Source organism: Thermobia domestica, chromosome 6 (genome assembly GCF_964235325.1).
Source record: "Thermobia domestica chromosome 6, izTheDome1.hap1.1, whole genome shotgun sequence".
Classification (NCBI taxonomy): Eukaryota; Metazoa; Arthropoda; class Insecta; order Zygentoma; family Lepismatidae; genus Thermobia; species Thermobia domestica.
Window position 1 is genome coordinate 270,543,006 of NC_137459.1, and position 20,938 is coordinate 270,563,943.

General features: G+C 36.8%; 1 protein-coding gene across 1 annotated transcript; it reads left to right on the forward strand.

Moving 5' to 3' along the window:
• The first annotated feature begins 19,719 nt into the window (after positions 1–19,719).
• Positions 19,720–20,373, forward strand: LOC145687546 (uncharacterized). The gene has a single exon (XM_081761009.1). The coding sequence runs from the start codon at positions 19,720–19,722 to the stop codon at positions 20,371–20,373; it is 654 nt and encodes a 217-aa protein (XP_081617135.1).
• The last annotated feature ends 565 nt before the right edge of the window (positions 20,374–20,938 follow it).

Below are 20,938 nucleotides of genomic sequence, written 5' to 3' on the forward strand. Positions count from 1 at the left end.
CAAACGATGTACAAACGATTGCGACAGTTTCTGATTCAATTGTACATAGTGGGGGATTACCACTTAGACAGCCCCCACTTGTTTTCGTTCTGGCTGCGCCCCTAATTGTGTACAAAAGAAAATTTGGCTTGCACATTTCTGTTCAAGTGATGTAGAAACGATTGCGACAATGTGTGATTGAATTGGACATGGTGGGGAGGCTACCATTTAGACAGCCGCCCCAGTTTTTTTTCTTTCTGGCGTCGCCTCTAATTGTGTACAAACGAAAATTTCGCCTGCACATTTCTGTACAAACGAAGTACAAACGATTACGACAATTTGTGATTGAATTGGACATGGTGGAGGGGCTACCATTTTGACAGCTCCCCACGTTGTTTTCGTTCTGCTGGCGCCCCTAATTGTGTACAAACGATAATTTCGCCTTCACATTTCTGTTCAAACCATGTACAAACGATTGCGACAATTTGTGATTGAATTGGAAATGGTGGTTGCTACCACATAGACAGCCCCCACTTTGTTTTCGTTCTGGCGTCGCCCCTAATTTTGTAAAACGAAAATTTCGCCTGCACATTTCTGTACAAACGATGTACAAAACGATTGCGACAATTTGTGATTTAATTGGACATGGTGGGGGGACTACCATTTGGACAGCCCCCAATTTCTTTTTCGTTCTGGCGGCGCCCCTAATTGTGTACAAACGAAAATTTCGCCTTCACATTTCTGTACAAAGGATGTAGAAACGATTGGGACAATTTGTGATTGAATTGGACATGTTGGTGGGGGCCTACCATTTAGACAGCCCCCCTTTTATTTTCGCCCTGGTGGTGCCCCTAATTGCGTACAATCAAAAATTTCGCCTTCACATTTCTGTATAAACAATGTACAAATGATTGCGACAATTTGTGCTTGAATAGGACATGTTGGTGGGGGGCTACCATTTAGACAGCCCCCACTTTGTTTTCGTTCTGACGGCGCCCCTAATTGTGTACAAACGAAAATTTCGCCTGAACATTTGTGTACAAGCGATTGAGACCATTTCCGATTGAGTCTGATAAGGGGGGGGATGTCTAAATGGACGTCTCCTTTTCACCTCTACTGTAATTAAATTCTTCCTCGATAAAATCTGTAATCAACACTGTCAGTAGCTACGTCGTCGACTAATATACCTTAACAAGTACAGCTTTATTTTCGTATATTTTTCAACAGTTAACCAATTTAAAACTATCGCAAACAAGAATATGTAGTCAACTTCTTAAATACTTCGCTCGCAGGAACCCGTTCAGCGCGTGCATCAAGCAAAAACAACATGTTTGGCGTCTCACAAATTAAAAAGGGGAAAAAAGAAAAGCAAAAGCAGCACGGCAGTGCCTTATCGCAGTCAGAGCTGACAACATAGTTTCGGTCGTCACTAACGCCAATAGACCTACTAGCGGTGTACAAGAGTTATACAGTTATAATATACGTTGTGCCACAGTAGCGCTACAGGCGGAATGTGCATGAACTACAAATGAATATGTTCCCTTACAAGCATCAGTCACTGTTGCACCCTCTTTACATTCTACACATCCTTTTTTCTCCCACTTTTTGACCTTGACAAGCAGAAGTACCAGGCTTTCCGAGTTCACAACCATAAACTGTTTGTGTATAGAGTACGTTTTCAGTTCTTCGAATGACTGTGCGCGCGAACAAGGGTGATGATCGGGCTACCGAATACGGCAGTCAGAAACACCCGGTTGCAACTTTAAATGTAAAATACAAATATAGAGCCTTGACAATGCCGTGAGGGTATATATATATATATATATATATATATATATATATATATATATATATATATATATGGGTCTTTATGCACGTGGTCGGAATATTTAGTAAGGTTAGAATATTAAAGGACATGTTCGATATATCCTCCGTCATGTTAAAATTTGTACTGTTGTCTTTCCCTGATCTATATGTCTACCTACTAGACCTTGTTTCCGGCATAAAATCGCACTAAAAGAAGAATGAAAAAAAAAAGAAGAATAAGATGGAAGAAAAATTGGGAGATATAAAATTTTTGACACTAACCTATTCGATTTTTGTGCCTATTAAAAAGTTAATGAAAAGAGCGTCCCGTACAAAACTTCCGCGCCTTGCACCATGTAATAACTTGTGTAGGTAGAGACAATGATAGTCCGGAATTCTAGTCCTTCACCTAATAATTTAAAAAAAAAATACAAAATAGTCTTCGTGTCTAAAAAGTTTGATGTATCTTCCTTATGCCCAGAGGTGAAGAAAGTAATGTTTTATACGGAAACCCCTTCGTTCATGGCAGCAACCTGGGTGTCTTGTAGCGACTTATAGTTATGGTCCATTGGTAACTTCCTCGACTCATGGCAGCCTCGCGAGGTATGGTTTGTGCTGGGGAATCCCCTTTGCTTCAAAGCAGCCTCCAGGGATTTTTAGGAAACGTAGACTCCCTTCATCAAATGAACCTCCAGAGCTTATTAAGGGCTAGCGATCAGTTGCCAACTAATGCCGCCTTAAACAGAAACAAAAAAAAGAAAAATAAAAGAAAAGAAAATCAGTAATAAAGAACGCCCCTCACGAAAGTCTGCTTCCTGGATAGTGAGTAAGACATCAACCAACATTCTACATGTCTCTCTTCCATGCTGTTAGTAAACTAAAGTATATGTCGGGGGGAAATGTATGCCGCGGTTTCTATCTTTAACGAAATGCATTTACGTGCAAGTCTGTAGCTATGTAAGATAGAAAGAAAGAAGTGTAAGATATAAGATAGAAAAGCCCGAGAGAAGATTTATTTTGTTTTGATAGAGTTATAAACAAAACTGGGAACCAGGGGGGAAAATGTTGTTTGTCGTGCTGCATGCATAAGTATTTAAATGGCAAAACCACAATTGAAAGGTGGCAAATATCCATGTAAAATTGTGTTTAATAATAAATTGTTAACTTATGTGTTATATTAAAAACCTATCTGACTATGTTAGATACAAATCTGTGTTGTCTGTAGTGGGAAGATGTATTGTTAGTGGGAATCTGTTTTATTGTTCTAACGTTCAATTATTCTGTCTCGTTATCCTTTATCTCTGCTGTGTAGTCATATGTCTGCAGGTTGCAGCATCTTCAATTCACCTGCTCTACCCCTGCTACTTCTGCTTTATTGTTCTTTAAAATGGCTTGGGTTTTGACTCCAGCTGCTTGCCCCAGTATTTTATTTGTCTGCATATGTTAGTTGAGTAACATGTATTGATCTGTTCATAGCTGTTAAGGGGTTCACTGTTTTCACGAAGACTTTCTTTGTAGCTTTCTGTATGGTTTCCAACATCTTGTTTCGTTCTTCTTGTTGATTAGTTGCTGTGAGAATGGTTCTGGCCCATGTAATAATGTGATTTGTAGCTATCTTCATTGCAGTTGTTCTAGGTCAGATGGATGACCTTCCGAAACATTTAATTGTTGAGAAGGTTTCAGCTGCTTCAGTGGTGTTGTGGTCCTGGGAAGGGCCAGATCGTCTGCTTGGGTTAACTTATCCATCTATTGTGATGTTGGTATATTTCTCTTAATAGATACTTCATGGTATTTGGGGGCAGGTATTGCTTCCCGTTCGGTGCCATTTCGGCTTGCAAGTGACACAACAACCATTGTCCACTGGTTTGTTGCAATTATCTTGATGCGTGTTGCTACAGCGGAAACAGACTCACAGTCTAGAGCATTGAAACTTGAGATGCCCGTACTGGTAACAACTCCAGCAGGCAATCGGTTTTGAACTGATGCCTCCTTCTTCTTTGGTTCCAATTTTATAGGCCTCTTCAGGTGGCTTGTTCTGTTTTGGTTCCCATCCTGTTGTTATTCGTGTCTTTCCGGTTCCGGTAAACATGTGTTCATGTTGTGATGTGGGGATCCTTACAATATAAAAACTACATGAACTAACATAAAATAAACGGGTGCTTCCGGTTGACGTGGAAACTTGAAATTTGGCATGATTATAGCTTTCCGAAACAAACCCACAGAAAACTTGACAAAGTGAATATTTTTATTTATTTATTTATTTATTTTTATTTTATTCTAGGGGGTCTAAAGTGGGATGAAGAAATTCCCCATGTTATTTAAATTGGTCTTTTTTGGACCTATAAGCTCGTGTTTTATATACTTGAAATCGGAATAAAAATTTGAAATTCGGTATACTTATACGCTTCTGTCAGCGTTAACTAAGTAAATTGACCAAAATAAACATTTCCAACTTTAGGGTGGTTTTATAGGGAACTGAAAAATCTTTCGCATGTTATTTATATGGGACATATTTTACACCCCAAAATGTTTAGGCGCTTCCGTTATTATTAGAGTGACGAAATTTGGCATAATTCTAGCCTTTCGAGACTTTTAGGAAAATTGCCAAAAGTGAATATTTTTAGTTTCTAAGGAGTCTGAAGGAGAGAAGAAATGCCCAAGTTACTTAAGTAGGAGTTTTTTTTTTTTTTTTGATACAAAATCTTAAGTTTTATATAGTTGAAATACGAAAAGAAACTTGAAATTTGGTAGAATTGTGTGCTTAGGAGGTATGAGGCCGTAGGCCGACCAAAGGCGCAGATCAAGGGGTGGAGTTCCCAGCTGGGCCTAATTCAGGAAATGTTAAGGGCAAATGTACGAAATTCACACTTGATGAAAAGGCTGACGCGACGAAGTAGGACGAACAAACGCGGTGGTCAGGGGGCGGAGTACCCAGTTAGCCAAAGGCTAGTTTTAGTATAGAAGTGGTTATTGGTATAATTGTAATCTGGTTATGTAACATAAAGTGAATTTTCACGTAAAATGTGCTGTTAATTTCATTAAGCTGAAGGCTCCTAGCTAACTTGATTTTCAGAAACTAGATAATCTGAGGAATAGCTTCGATTTAATAATGGCTTAGCTAAACAAAAAAGAATGTTATTGAAGCATGGGATTTGACACTGTGTGAAGATAGAATCACAAGTTATACGGAATGGAACAATAAACTATTCATAGGAAAACACAAGTTTTTAATGGAAGTCAATTTGTTTGACATTTCATTTATATGGGCATAAATGTTATACTTTAAAAAAAAAAAAAAACGAGATGAAATCCAGACACTTTTATGCAACAGTAATGCAATACATTCCCTTCTATGTGCATCAGTTTTGGTTTTCAGAGTAGTACAGAAATTTCAAACAGTGTTGTCTCTCTTTCTTTTCTATTTTTCTATTTTTCATTACAAATGCAAGTAGAGTTTACTTCGTCCTCCGCCGATGTAACACAAAATGCCAGTGTTGCACGAGCATGTGTATCAATATTGAAAATGAATCACTCTTTTACCACGCAATATATACCGCGTATTTATATGGTTTATGTATGTATTACTTTCTAAAATGTGTCTCAACTAAGTTTCATGATTACGCTTCTCTTAGCAAGTGGTTAACATATTTCTTCAACTCGAGACCACAACAGTTCTACAGGAAAGACAGTGAATTCCTAAGTGAAAGCTGACAATCCGTTATTGACAACGACGGTGATTACAGCATCAAGTAAGTGAATGAGTGAGTGATTATTGATTCACGACGTCGTGTATCAAAGTCTTATTATTATGAACTGCATTATATAGTTTTGTAGTGTACTGTAATGCATTTACTAAATAATATAATACTACTTAATACCATAGCATTGTAAAAACGGCACGAAAGTATGCACCAACTAACTAAATCATCCAATTTTCACACAATGCAAATAAGTGATGTCGGAAAAATGTGCTTTTTTTTAATGGCAGTTCAATGGTAATATAGCAGTCGGCAAATCAGAAACGTGGCTCCATTTTCCATCCACCTGAACGAAAAGATGTTAGGTTTACTCATATATTTAAAATTCCCAATTATCAACTAGATTATAATTGTTAGATCATGTAAAACAACAATGAATTTACGGATAGAGGTTATTTCCGAGGGAACTCTCAAAATATGAAGTTATGTTTGTGATTTTTATTCGTAAAGAAAAGCAAGCTGTTGAGTACATCTTCCAAACACTATCAAATTATATTTTAATATCAACATGTCATTCCACTTTATTGTAAAAATAAATGAAGTTAAACTATTTTGCTGTCGAATAATTCCTGAATACATTTTTTAGTTGTTACATGGAAAAGATTTGTTAGTCATTCTCGATTAGTAGCCGAGAAATTAACTTATTTTTAAATTATGTCTATGAGTACTGCCATTTAGGCTTGTTAAGTACATAAAAGTGTTCCTAGTGTCCCAAATTTATTTACACAATTTGTTGTGCCTTTACCAGACGTTTCTAAGACATTGATACTTAGATATAGCGTACAGTAATCCCGTGTAATTCATTGATCCAATTAGGATAAATTCCATAATTTTCCATCTATGTAGCTTTAAAATATATTGTCGGTCGTTTTTTGGAAGCTTGTAACTTTCAAAGGAGGCATTTTCTACCCTATGTTTGCGTTTTTTGAGGTATCGTACAAAGCAACTTTATCCGTTATCGCCATCATTTGATTACACCCTATATAGATACATGTCGAGTTGGAAACATTGTCAATTGAGTGTATCGGAAGATATGCCATTCAATGTTCTTTTGTTCATATGTGTATGCTATAAAGTTTCGTACAATTGTATGTATTAATTCAAAACTAAAAGGGGCGATTCAAGATAAATTATCCACCCTGTAGAGAGGAAAAAATAATACACTGAACAATATTTAGACAATTTTAAAACATATTTCGTGGATAAAAGTGAAACAATACTCAAAAAAGTGTTCAGTACTTACTCAAAAAGCGCTAATTCTCGAAACTCTGTTCTAGATATATACATTTAGAGCATTTTCTCTTCTCGAGAATTTCGAAAACAAAGTTGTGTTATATTTTTTTGCAGAGATAGTTGGAACACTGCTTCCGAACTATAAGACTACAAAGTTTACTGATGGTGATGTATCTTGTGAGTCTGCAATAAATTTTATCTATTAATATCAATATAGATCTCACATTTGCATCTCCGTACTGTTCATCAATTGTCATCCTAAGTAAAATGAGCAATTCTTTACCTTCGAAGAAAACGCATTCATTGTTTTAATGAAATTATACATATTGTTATTATTATTGACCATGTATAAATTTTGAGACTAAAAAGATTCGGTATTAATTTGACAAGGAATTATTAATCCGTTTCATTTTATTTAATCCAATACTATTTTATCATTATCTTTTATTGTTTCAGTAGGTAAGTTACATTGTATGCAATATGTGTTCATTTTTGTTTGATAGGGTACTCTATTGTACCATTAGGATGGTTATGACACACAAATAAACATTATTATTATTATTATTATTATTATTATTATTATTATTATTATTATTATTCACGGAATCTACTATGAAATATTGACATAATTCTAGGGTTAATTTTCCCGACCTGCATAGCGTATTCATTGACGCTCTAGTATTTCATGCGAGCGGTCCTGGGTAAATTTCCGGTGGGAACACTTGGTCAGAAATGTAAAAGATTTTGTAAACTAGTCATTCTTAGTGAGCTTCTCTTGGATTTTCCTCATTTCCAACAAGTAAATTCCGGTATGGTATTTAACATAATTTTACCAGGTCGCATATTTCCTTTCTAATTTCTTTCTTCCTCTTCTTTTATCCGGATAGTGTAATCGCCGAGGGTTGTCATCCCTCATATATGTCGAGGGGTTGTCATACGTGGTGATAGATGCCGAAAGCTCAGAATATAATTCCTAATCCTTATAAACACAATTATCTTCTTTTATTTTACCTTTCTTTACTTGCAAATATATATACATGGAAGAGGAAGGATTGTAGAAATAAATGTGTGTTATTTAATATTAACTAATTATGATCTAATATCACGCAACTACAGAAAACCTCTTGCTGTACGTCTAATTGAACATTATTTCCTTATTCTTTGTATCTCTACTAGACAAAAGTCACCTGTTTCATAATTATGTACACGGAAATCGTGTAGGAAACCATTGCTGAAAAAGGATGTAAACAATTTAATTATTTATCCTATATCGCGACAAATATGAATTATCTTTCACGAAAACACACCTGGTGTCCTCGATACAGTTGGTAATGTGGTTGGGTATGAATACTTGCAGATTCCGCTCATCTCTTTAATTATCTCTTTTCTTTTTGATTAGTAATAACTACTTTTTAAATTGTGTTATATGGCATCATGCAAATTTGTGCAAAAAGTCACAAAATGACATATACATATTCAGTAGCAGAAAATCCTTCTAACTCTTCAGTTTACAAAAACAATTCAATTAACTATGGAAACGAAACAGAATTTCCTTAATTGTTAACAATCAAATCTGCTGATTTCATAGAGTATAATATAATGATTTTCATACTTCAGGACGGACATATTTAAGTCAATATGTTCTTATCTCGATCGCTTCCTGAGTATGGGGCTGCAATATTTCTAATCATACAGAATGGACAAAATTCAACATTTAATAACTACAAACTGTAAAGCTTTCTGAGTAACCAAGTGTCTAGAGCGTGGGTTTTCTGTGCACATTAACACAAATTGGATGCTGGCTGGATTACATGTGGTTTGAATACTATGTTGCACTATATGTTAAGCTTCGGTACTCAAAAGAGGGTCTGAACAAATATTTTAAAGCAAAGCAAAATGTTAAATATCATGTAATGATAATAAATTAAATATATTGATTACGGTAAATTGTTAGGAAAATATGACTGAATGAGGATTTGTCTGTCGTTCTTGAATCAAACTTATAAATATGTACACTGGACATATTCTCTAGATTCATACAGTTTGTTTCATTTGTTAGATCTGTTTTTCGAGAAAATTAGAATATTTAAAGAAAAAAATGATATTATATAGAAATTCTCGTTTTTGCCCATTTAAGCTGAATTTTCGAAAGCATTTGGATATTTGTTTAATGATTGTTAATAAGAGCTTATTTTCTAAGTTGTATCAACCAAACTTGAGGGGATCTTAATATAATCTATTTTTGGTACAAAATTTGTACACTACAGAGCTTATACGATTGAGATTAGTGAGCGCGACCCTATTGAGCGGTAGTAAGCCCGAGTATAAGTCAGACTGAGCTTCACGAGATCAGTGAATGCAAGTCTCACTGAAGGATGTCATCGTGAGTCCGAGTAAACGTGTGCCTCAATGAGAATAGTGAGAGCGAGCCACACTGAAGTAAGAACTCGAGCTAGAATGCTTATAAACCCTACTGACATCCATGAGCTCAAGCCCCACTGATGGTTTTGAGCCAGAGTCAAGTTAAGGCCAAGTACGTTTAAGTACGGGTTCAGCTGAGATTAATGAGTCCGAACTCAGTTGAGGGAAGTGAGGTCGAGCGCAATTGGACAAGGGTTCAACTGAGATTAATCAACCCGAGGCCCACTGAATGTAGCGAGCTCGAGCCCAAGTAGCTGCGTGTCCAAAAGAAGCTGGTTAGCGCGGCCTCTAAGAAAGTTAGTGAGTGCGAGTCTCATTCAAGAATGATTACGAGCGAGAGTACCGTGAGCCCGTGCCCAAGTAAGCATGAACCTCAACGAGAATAGTAAGCGCGAGCCTCGCTGAAGATAATGAACAAGAACCCGCATGAGTACAAGCCCCATTGATGCCAGTGACCTCGAACCCAGTTGAAGGAAGTGAGCCTACGCGAGTCTAATTTAAATTATTGAACCCTAGTTCAAATTAGCACATCCTCGAAAGAGGATAGTGAACGCGGATTCCAAGGTGCCTAGCGAGTGCGAGCCTCATTTAGATATGTGAGCCTGAGTAAGCGCGAGCCTCAACGATAATAGTAAGCAAGAGTTTCACTGACGTATGCGAGTTCGTACCCCACTGAATGTAATGAGCCCTAAGAAAGCGCGTACATAAAGAGGTACAAGCTCCAAGGGGCTAGTGAGTGATAGTCTCATTGAAAAATGTGAAGTCAAGCCCGAGTAAGTGTGAGACTCAACGATAAAAATGAGCACTTGTCCCAATGAAGTTAATGGGCGAGAGCACAAATGAATGTGTCCCACTGCCGTCATCGAGCACAAGCCCTATTCATGACAATAAGCCCGAGCCTAGTTGAAGTTAGTGAGTCGAAGCTCCACTGAGTGTAGTGAGCCCTAGTAACCATATGCACGAACGAAATTAGTGAGCACGAGCTCCGAAGAGGCTAGTTAGTGTGATCCTTATTGAAGGTTGTGAAACTGAGCCAGAGTAAGCGCAAGCCTCAACGAGTATAGGAGCACGAGCTCGAATGAAGGTAATGAACACTAGCTCGTAAGCTGTATATGTAACTATTTTGAACGTTAAATCACAATTTAAATAAAAATAAACGTAGGGTTATTACATTATAAATCATCAAACAGTCCCCAGGTGACCATCTGGGATTTTGATGAAATTTGGCACGCAAGTACCTACATCCTTCGTAAGAAAGTCTGTAATGTTTTATTTTCCTACCGCTACCTGTTCCTGATAAATTGACCTAGAAGTTTGGCAGTCCGCATCGTGACTTGCCGAACGCACTGGTTTTTGTAAGTTTGTAAAGAGCAAGAACTCGGTTACTAATTACGTTACATGGGTCAAACTTTTTCTGCTATAAATATACACATCGTTGTAATGCAGTAATATGTTGAAATCGGTGTGCCCATTTTATGTTCTGATATATAAACTATCAAAGTCAGCACTTTTTTAGATTACCGTTTATAAAGCTCATTTTTAACATGTCACAGATTTCCTAGATAACACGACAAATGCCTGTGTTTGTGTGCAGTACATTACAGGGTAGTGAACTATATGTACCAGTAATGCAGAGCTGTTTACACTTTATTTACAGGATTTATGGGAAGTTAAAATTGGTATCATTGTAAAAACATCAACTTTTTGCTTATTTTCAGAGCCCTAGTTAACTATGTTGACAGTTAAATATGAGTATGATATTTTGAATGAATATTGCTACTTATGTAACAAATAACTTGTGTGAATTTCAAAACCCTGATGTATTTTCTTCCATTTGAAATCATCGCCTTTGTCAAATAGTGTCGGTAGTCTTTCAGCTTTAGAACCGATATGGAAAATGGAAGTAAAGAAGTACATATACGCCAGGTAAAATCATTTACACTGATTGAGCACTTGAAAATATATATTGTAAGACTATAAGAAGAAACAATGTGCCACATAATGAAATTAATTGTTACAAAATGATAGAATTCTGTGGTTCAAAATTACAGTTCAATATTAGTAATAAGAAATTGAGCGTTCAAATAAATAAAGAAACATGCACACAAAGTGAAAAGGAACATAATAAATCTGTGGAATAGGAGAGCCCCTATAGCCTCCCAGGGAGAGGCTACTGCAATGCAGGGTTCCATTATCTTTATAGTACACCACGAAAGGATGCACGGATGTCTGGGATTTCTCCCAATGGTACCCTTGAACCTCGTCTTGTATAACGAAAGTGTAATTTTCGGCAAAATCCAATAAAACAATTAGCTCTGCTTTCTGAAGTGAAGTTTTTATATTACTCATGTATGCAGCTTGAGCCTTGGCTATGTAATGATGCTGTCTAAGACTATCAATTCCCTGAGTCAATGTGTCCCAAAACTCATTCACAGAGAGCTGTAGGATTTGTAATGTCAACCGGTCTGTGTGAATCTAGTTTTTAAATTTAACACAGTCATCACCTTCAAGTAAGTGATGATTAAAACGTTTTACTAAATAATCTTGCACAGCCTCCTTCCTTCCACAGTTGCCACAGAACTGTAACCTACACTGTCTGTTCGTTCATCACACACTGCAATGTTTAGCAGTGTCTTGTAGATGTGTCCTGGTCCAGGAAGGGCATCGACCATCAGTTTCATGTTTTGATGATATTGACACACACACATATAGAATGAGTGCCAGTTGCCTTAACTGTAATGCACTTTGGCCTTAAGCCAGAAAACGTTGCAAACCCAATTTGAAACTTGGTTTCTGTTAGCAGAATTCAACATATGTTTCATGTATATTCATTAGTAGTAGCCTTTTTTGAACTTGAACTGTAGCTTCATCTGTATGCACATACATACATTCTTTCATTCCAGGAGATTCTGGAACATCCATCGCTTTCATAAATGAAACTACGTCATTCACTGTTACTTTGGGAATTATTTTCCGAGGCTTCTGTTCTTGAAGTGATAGGATTCCTTTCTCATCTTAAGTTCTTTGCTCTTCGCACTAAATAGTCTGAGGCCCTAAAACTCTGTGCAGCTTTTCTGATATTCCAAGTTGTAGGAGAAAGTGTTAAGATTTGGACTTTGCGTTTATAGGAAAATGTTTTGTGATACTTTTCTACAAGCTGCTGTATAAGCATAGAGAAATTAGCATACCTGTCACATGTCTTTTTAGTAGAGAAACGTAGTGCTCGGTATTCCAAGAGCATCTTCTCCTGTACGAAATTTGTTATCTGCTTCACCTTTCTCTTGCTGCATCCTTGTCTGTCTCTCTTACTTACATTCTTCAGTGATGAGCAGCCTAGATATTTGAGAGACACGTTTAGTTGCTCCTGGTGAACAGTGTGTGGTGTGTAGCTAGGATCATACTTATCATCTATATCACTGCTGTTTCTGGAACTGGCACATCTAACACATGTTTAGCAAAATTTCTTTTCTGGCACGAGCTTAACACGAAGTTCATTGATTTTGTCCTCATCCAGAGTGGAGAGGGACTCTTGAAGTAAAATTACTTCCATTCTCCATATCCGTTCTAAACCTGAAAGACTACTGACACCTGTTGACAAAGGCGATGATTTCAAATGGAAGAAAATACATCAGGGTTTTGAAATTCACACAAGTTATTTGTTACATAAGTAGCAATATTCATCCAAAATATCACACTCATATTCAACTGTCAACATACTTAAATAGAGCTCTTAAAGTAAGCAAAAAAAAAAATTGTTTTCTTGCAATGATACCAAATTTAATCTCCCATAAATTCTGTAAATATAGTGTAAACTGCTCTTCATTACTGGTACATATAGTTCACAACCCTGTTGTGTACTGCACACAAACACAGGCATTTGTTGTTTTATGTAGGAAATCTGTGACATGTTAAAAAATGAACTTTATAAACGGTAATGTAAAAAAGTGCTGACTTTGATAGTTTATATATCCGAACATAAAATGGTCATGCCACTTTCAACATATTACTTCATTACAGCGATGTGTATATTTATAGCAGAAAAAGTTTGACCTATGTAACATAATTAATAACCGAGTTCTTGCTCTTTACAAACTTACAAAAACCAGTGCGTTCGGCAAGTCACGATGCGGACTGCCAAACTTCTAGGTCAATTTATCAGGAACAGGTAGCGGTAGGAAAATAAAACATTACAGACTTTCTTACGAAGGATGTAGGTACTTGTGTGCCAAATTTCATCAAAATCCCAGATGGTCACCTGGGGACTGTTTGATGATTTATAATGTAATAACCCTACGTTTATTTTTATTTAAATTGTGATTTAACGTTCAAAATAGTTACATATACAGCTTACGAGCTAGTGTTCATTACCTTCATTCGCTAGAAGACACTTATGTTTCTTTGCTGTCTCGTTTGAGAAAAGAGCCATTTGTGGACACGGCGCTGACGCGTGATAAGAAGTGGGTCCTGCACAAAGCTCCACGATGCCGTCATGATTGTTTAGCATCTCAAGAACTTGTTCCAAAATCAACAGAAACAAACACTGCAACGGAAGAATGTCCTTCTGTGTGTTTGGTGAATTTTTCGCGGCATCCTGCATCAGGAACTGCTACCACCTGCTAAAAGCATCAATGCAACTGAGAACTGTCAGCGGTTGAGCCATGTTCAAGGAAACCTCAAATCTCTGGAGCCAGCACTTCTGAATCGCATAGAGGTACTCCCATCACAGCACAACGCTAAGCCCACGTGGCTAGGATGACCCGGAATATCATTCTACACCTTGAATGGAAGCAGAATTTCATCCACCATACTCCCCGGACATTGCACAATACGATTATCAAATGTTCCATTCCTTGGAAAATCGTCTTAGAGGAAGTAGGTTCAAATCCTTAGTAGAGGTAAAAAATGCACTTGATATCTTCTTCGCTTCAAGGCCTACCAAGTTCTACCGCAATGTAATTCATTGTCCTCCAGAACGGTGGCAAACGCGCGTTGATGTTGAGTGTGACTATTTTTGATCTTCCAGGTACGATTTAGGTGACATATCGATGTTCGAAGGTGGTGAGTGGTAAAGCGGCAGAATTTTATTGATCACGTTTGTATTAGTAACTAGCCTTTAGCTGGGGCTCCGCCCTCACCCCCCCCCCCACGCGTTTGCTTGGCCTACGGCTTCGCATTTCATATGTATCAGACTCTGCATCAAGAGTGATTTTTGTACATTTGTTATTTAATTACATTTCCTGAATTTGGCACAGCTGGGGGCTTTGCCCCTAGGCCCACGCGTTTACTCGGCCTACGGCCTCATACCTCTTAAATTCGCAAATTATACCAAATTTCAAGTTTGTTTTCCTATTTCAACTATCTAAAATATAAAATTTGGTATTCCAAGAAAACACCCATTTCAATAACATGGAAATTTCTTCATCCCCCTTTTAGATCCTTTGAAAAGTAAAAATATTCACTTTTGGCAATTTTGTTGTAAGTTAGTCCCGGAAGGCTACAATGATGTGAAATTTCATCATTCTAATCGTGCCGGAAGTACCTAAACAATTTGGAGTGTAGAAGATGTCCCATATAAATAGCATGTGAAAGATTCTTCAGGTCCCAATAAAACAACTCTATAGTTGGATTTTTTTTTTTTTTTTTATTTTTAGCGATTTACGTAGTTAACGCTAACAAATACATATAAGTATACATAATTTCAAGTTTTTGTTCCAAGTTCAAGTACTTAAAATAAGAAATTATATGTCCAAAAATGGCCCATTTAAATGACATGGATAATTACTTCATATCCACATTAGACATTCTAATAAATATAAATATTCACTTTTGGCAATTTTCCTGTCGGCTAGCCCAAGAAAGCTACAATCATGTCAAATTTAATCGTGGTAGCCCTACATGAAGTGCCCAATAATTTGGGGGTGTAAAAGGTCTCCCATACAAAAGACATAGAAAAGATTTTTCAGTTCTCCATAAAACCATTCTACAGTTGGAATTTTTTTTTTACTTTTACTTATTTACTTAGTTAACATTAACGGAAGCGTACAAGGATACCGAATTTCAAGTTTTTATTCCAATTCTAAGTACCTAAAACATAAGATTATAGGTTAAAAAAAAACATCCATTTAAATAACATGAGAAACTTCTTCATCCCTCGTTTAGACCACCTAAAAATTAAAAATATTCACTTTTGGCAATTTTCCTGAGGGTTAGTCTCGGAAAGTTACCCTCATGCCAAATTTCAACATTTCACGTCAACCGGAAGTTCCCATTTAATTTATGTCAGCTCATGTAGTTATATATATAATTAAGATTTGTTTGCTTTTTAATTTAAAATTAGCATTCATTTCAGTGCCGAGGCAATTTGAGACGTTAATCTACAATTTATGGTGGAAAACGCAACAACAGAACAAAGTATGAGGAAACGGGGTATCCCGACAAAAACCTTCATACACGATGTTGTCCTCTATAAATTTACTTGGCCAACGATCGAACCAGGAGCTGCAGGCACCAGACATAAGCGCTCCACCACTGAGCCACCCTGTCTTCAGTTTGTCGTGGAGTCCAAAAGACCATATATATATATATATATATGTGTGTGTGTGTGTGTGTGTGTGTGTGAATGTGTGTGTGTGTGTTCACATGAAAAATGAAAGTTTAAAAAGTAACTTAATTAAACAAATATAATAGTAAAGCTTCACATTATAAAGTAATATTATCACTAAGCAGCGGGGCATAAGTTATCAACTTTCTGAGAAGTTAGTTTTACATACATCTTAATAACTCATGTTTTACATACATGCATTAGTATTTTCTAGATAACACATTGCTTTCAATAATTTTAACTATATATAAAACTACATGAACTGACATTAAATAAAGGGATATTTTTGATTGACGTAAAAGTTGAAATTTGGCATGAATGTAGCTTTCATAGACTAACCCACAGGACTATTCCTAAAAGCGAACATTTTTTATATTTTTAGGGGGTCTAAAGCGGTGATGCATAAATTGAGTATACTATTTAAATGGACCTTTAATAGGACCTATAACCTCATGTTTTAGGTACTTGAAATTTGAATAAAATCTTGAAATTCGGTATGCTTGTACGTTTACGATAGCGTTAGAAAGTAAATTACTGAACATTATAATTTCCGAATTTAGAGTGGTTTTATGGAAAACTGAAAAATCTTCCCCATGTCATTTATACATATGGGATACCTTTTACACCCCAAATTATTGGGCTCTTCCTGTAGGTCTACAGGGATTAAATTTGACATGATTCTAGCTTTTCAGGATTAACCGACAGGAAAGTTGCCAAAAGCGATTTCTACTTTTAAATTTAGAGGGTCTAAAGGGGAAATGAACAAAATACCCATGTTATTTTAATGGGTCTTTTCTGGATCTGTAATATCATATTTTAAGTACTTGGAATTGGAACAAAACCTTGAAATTCGATATGCTTGTATGTTTTCGTTAGTGCTAACTAACAAATAAAAGATCGAAATGGCTGGATCGAGTTTTGGTATAAAACATAGTGCGCCTGATAGAGGATGCGAAAATATGTATGTATGTGAAATGTTATAGCAGCTGAGCGCCATAAGAAATGGAGGGGGAGCGGGTTGAAGTTGGTGTGAGAAGTGATATGTTATGTTACTAAAATCCACCAATGAAACTCAACAAATACGTCAAATACATAATGTACGCAAAATGCATGAAATACATCATACACAAAATACGTCAAATAAAGTACAAATAACGATCACTAAAATTCATAATTGACTTTTTCAGAACATTATATTACCTAACTGATATATCACATGAACTACCTTTCCATAAAAAATGGCGGTGAAGATGGCGGTGGAAGTTTGCGATCTACTCTCCCCATTCTTCTTTTCCAAATATGTGAAACTACCACCATTTGATTTGTCTATCTTTCACTATTTTCACAATTCAACAGTTTATTTGATGAACTTCAATAACATATCATAGCCCTTTCCCCACTATCAGGCGCAATAAGTCTCATGGGTTCTGGACGTTGCATCGGAAAGGATAATGAGGGGTGGTACTACCTCGTTGAGCCCCCCTTGAATGCAATTGCGAAGACAAATGGATATGATGTGTTTCTGTATCTGATTAAGTTCCATAGGCGATAATATAATGGCTGATGGGTCTACAAGCAGATAGTCTGGATCCTGTTGCCGTGTTGATGTGTTCAAAGGGTGGTTAGGCAATTTTGAGTGGTTAAGAGATATACATCACAGTTTACAAAGTGCCTGCTGCTTCTAGAAGGAGAAAATAAAGCTGTGCCACCGCCATGGGAAACGATGATCCAGAACTAAAATTATAAGTTTATATCATCAGTTGATGTCATTAATATCCTTTTATTGTTTCTGTAAAGTCACTAATTCAATGATTTTTAAATATGTTCAATAGATATAAATTGGGTATTGACATTGTTCAATTTCTGCAACTATGATTTTTTTTTTAATTTACATAGCACTGGCAATCCTACACAAGATTGACAGTTGCTCACTGTGGTGGTGAAATTTGTTGGTGGTGCATCATATTGAATTCCTATAATAACTCGCTCGAATATAGTGTTTTGCACACATTATATTAGTGTGCTTTAGCATTAGTTTATTGTGAGACGTCAGGAAATAAAATATTTAACAAAAGTATTTAAGAAAACGATAAGGTACATAAATACTAACTCCAAACACAGATACGTCGTTCATTTGTTGTCCACTGCGCATAAATATATCAAGATGGCGTTGTATTCCGTATATGCGACGTTGTATGCTATTAACAATCACTGTAGAATGCGCACTTTAAATACACTGATTTAACTTCAATGTTTCGTGTAAATCTAATAGTTAATATACCAATAGTTCATTTGTAGAAAATAAAAGTAGTTTAAAATCATTAACACAAACGAAAAACGTCCACACACAATTACAATGTCAGTAGCTTATCTTGAAATGACATAGGCAAAGCCATGATTACTAGCTTCAACTTTAATAATTTGAAATAACAATAGAAAAAATAACAATCAATAAACCCAAGACTATAATATAAACTCTAAATCTATTAAATACATGGATAATATCGTACAAATTTCAAAGTATAAAATAAACCGTGCATTATGTAATTTACCCTTGTACCCTTGCACTACAAATTCAAATATCGGTTACAGCATATTTACAATAAACATTAACGAGTTTACTTAACATTATTAAACTCACGACAGGTACTAATATTCGTTTTCTTTTCCATTAAAACGTTTTTGAAGGTTTTTTACGACCTATTTTCATTTAAAGTATACGCAAATCAAGACACATTTGTTCACATGTATTAGTGTCGTCGAGAAAATGTTCAATTCTATTGGAGCGAGCTTCAGATTGTTGTTTTTTCTAGCATAGTGGACTTTGGTAGGCACTCACGTTTCTTCCTTGTACACTATCTTGTTGTACACCAATAATGTTCGTAGATGTTGCTGAGCAACCTGCTATTGCCAACAGATGACGAGAAGAGCCCTAAAACAGGGATGGCGGGGAAAGGTCAACGACACGGTCAAGTCCATTTTCGGTTTTTAAGGTGTGGTCTATACTTAGATGTCGTCTGCTATTCCGGGTAAAGTTATCTGTGTGCTATTCCGTGGTGTAATTTGAAACGCGCGTTGTGCTTTGTGTTTCGTGCTTAGTTTCGTTGTGTTTTTCGAATTAGTGTGTTTTTAATATTATAATATACTGTGTTTTAGTGTAATGGCGAGCTCTAGGAAGAAAGGCGCGACTATTCATAGTGATTGTCGAGAAATAATAAGCAACATTGTTGAATTCTGTGACCGCGAATCAAGAGAGAAACAGTGTTTAGTACCTCTTGGTCAAGCCACAAAACGTGCTTCTAGAGCTACAGGTTTGTCTGAATCAACTATAAAAAGAATTCGCAAGGAGTCTCTTACACGGAAAATGCATTCTCCGACACGAAAATTGATTTCTCCCGGTAAACACAGGAAAAGACCCGATCACAGAAATGTCATTGTAGACGATTTTGATTTGTGTGTTATAAGAAATGCTGTGATTGAAATGTACGTGTCAGATCACATTGTACCAACGTGTGCTAAGCTTTTAACTGTAGTGCGGCAAAAAATTCATTTTCCTTGGAAAATAGACTCACTGCGCAAGGTATTGAGACAGTGTGGTTTCATTTGGAAGAGATGCAACAATAGGAGAAAGGTGTTGATTGAAAGACCAGATATTGTAACGTGGAGGAGTAAATATTTAAGAGCTGTCAAGAGATATCGGGGAGAAAATCGCGCTCTGATATATCTTGATGAAACTGGAGTCGACAGCAACATTACAACAAAGAAGTGTTGGCAGTCAGACGATGTCGTGGGGGTCCATGCGAATGCTAGTTCTGCATATCGACTCATAGTTGTGCATGCAGGAAGCATTAATGGATTTGTGCCGAACGCGTGTCTTATATATATAAGGCAGGTAGTAGTACAGGTGATTATCACGGTCAAATGAATGGTGAGAATTTCCAGAAGTGGGTTAGAGAAAAACTTATCCCAAATATTCCTCCTCAGTCTGTCATAGTAATGGATAACGCTCCTTACCATTCAGTACAAACAGAAAAAGTTCCTTCGGGCTATAGCTTGAAAACCGATATGCTCTCCTGGCTAAAATCTCGACAAATTAGCTGTGATGAAACCATGAGGAAGGCGGAATTAAACGCTATAATTCAAGCCAACAAACCTCGTGAGAAAACGTATCGTGTGGACAAATTACTTGAAGAACATGGCCATACAGTGCTTCGTCTTCCCCCGTACGCGTGTGATTTGAACCCGATAGAACTTTCGTGGGCCAAGGTGAAAAAATATATACGTGACCATAACACGACAGGGTCACTTTCATTCACAGCACTCCAGGAACTTACCTCAATTGCAATATCATCATGCACTTCAGAAGATTGGAAGGGTTTCTGTCAGCATGTCGAAAAAATAGAAAAACAGTATTGGGAGCGGGACGGCTTGATGGAAAATGAGGTAGAAAAAATTTTGATTTCGTTTGGAGGAACAGAAGATAGCGACAGTGAGCCGTCAGATGATTCGGATGGTGCATTCGAGGGTGAAACAGATGATGACAGTGACGAATTGGCACAGCCGTTATCACAGTAAAGGGTAAGTACCCTATTCATTTAGTTTTGTGTCTAATTTTTGTTATACTTGTTATACTTGCGTTGCAACGATATTCCTTGGTAAAACATGAAGGTGGACGTTAGGGATACGCACAAGACAGGATTTGAGGCTGTCTCGACTCGAAAATATGTCGTGAAAGTGATGTCTCGTCTCAAAAAATAAATATGTTTCTATTAGAAGCACTCTGTCTCGACTCGAATTTTTTGACGAAAATTCTGTCTCGTCTCGTCTCGAGCGAAACCCTAGTGGACGTTACTTAAATGGAATCGCAGGTATCACTATTCATCATCGACTCCGAAAAAACTGTGGAATCGACAGTATCATTTCTCTCTAGGGTATAAGTGACATTTGTACCAAGTTGATTGGAATTTCTCGAAACCAATGCTGGCACATGCACACACACACACACATACACACGCGGATACATCATATGATCAAGAGGGGGGCTAGGCTGTATATAGTCTTCAAATTGTCCAGTAAAGGATAAAATCAACTGCCATTTATGCCGTGTAAATTTTGATGTAAAGGGGGAGCGTACTATAGC

Excerpts from the sequence above, each read along its gene's own strand:
- LOC145687546 (XM_081761009.1), top strand. The coding sequence starts at position 19,720 with ATGAATGGTGAGAATTTCCAGAAGTGGGTTAGAGAAAAACTTATCCCA.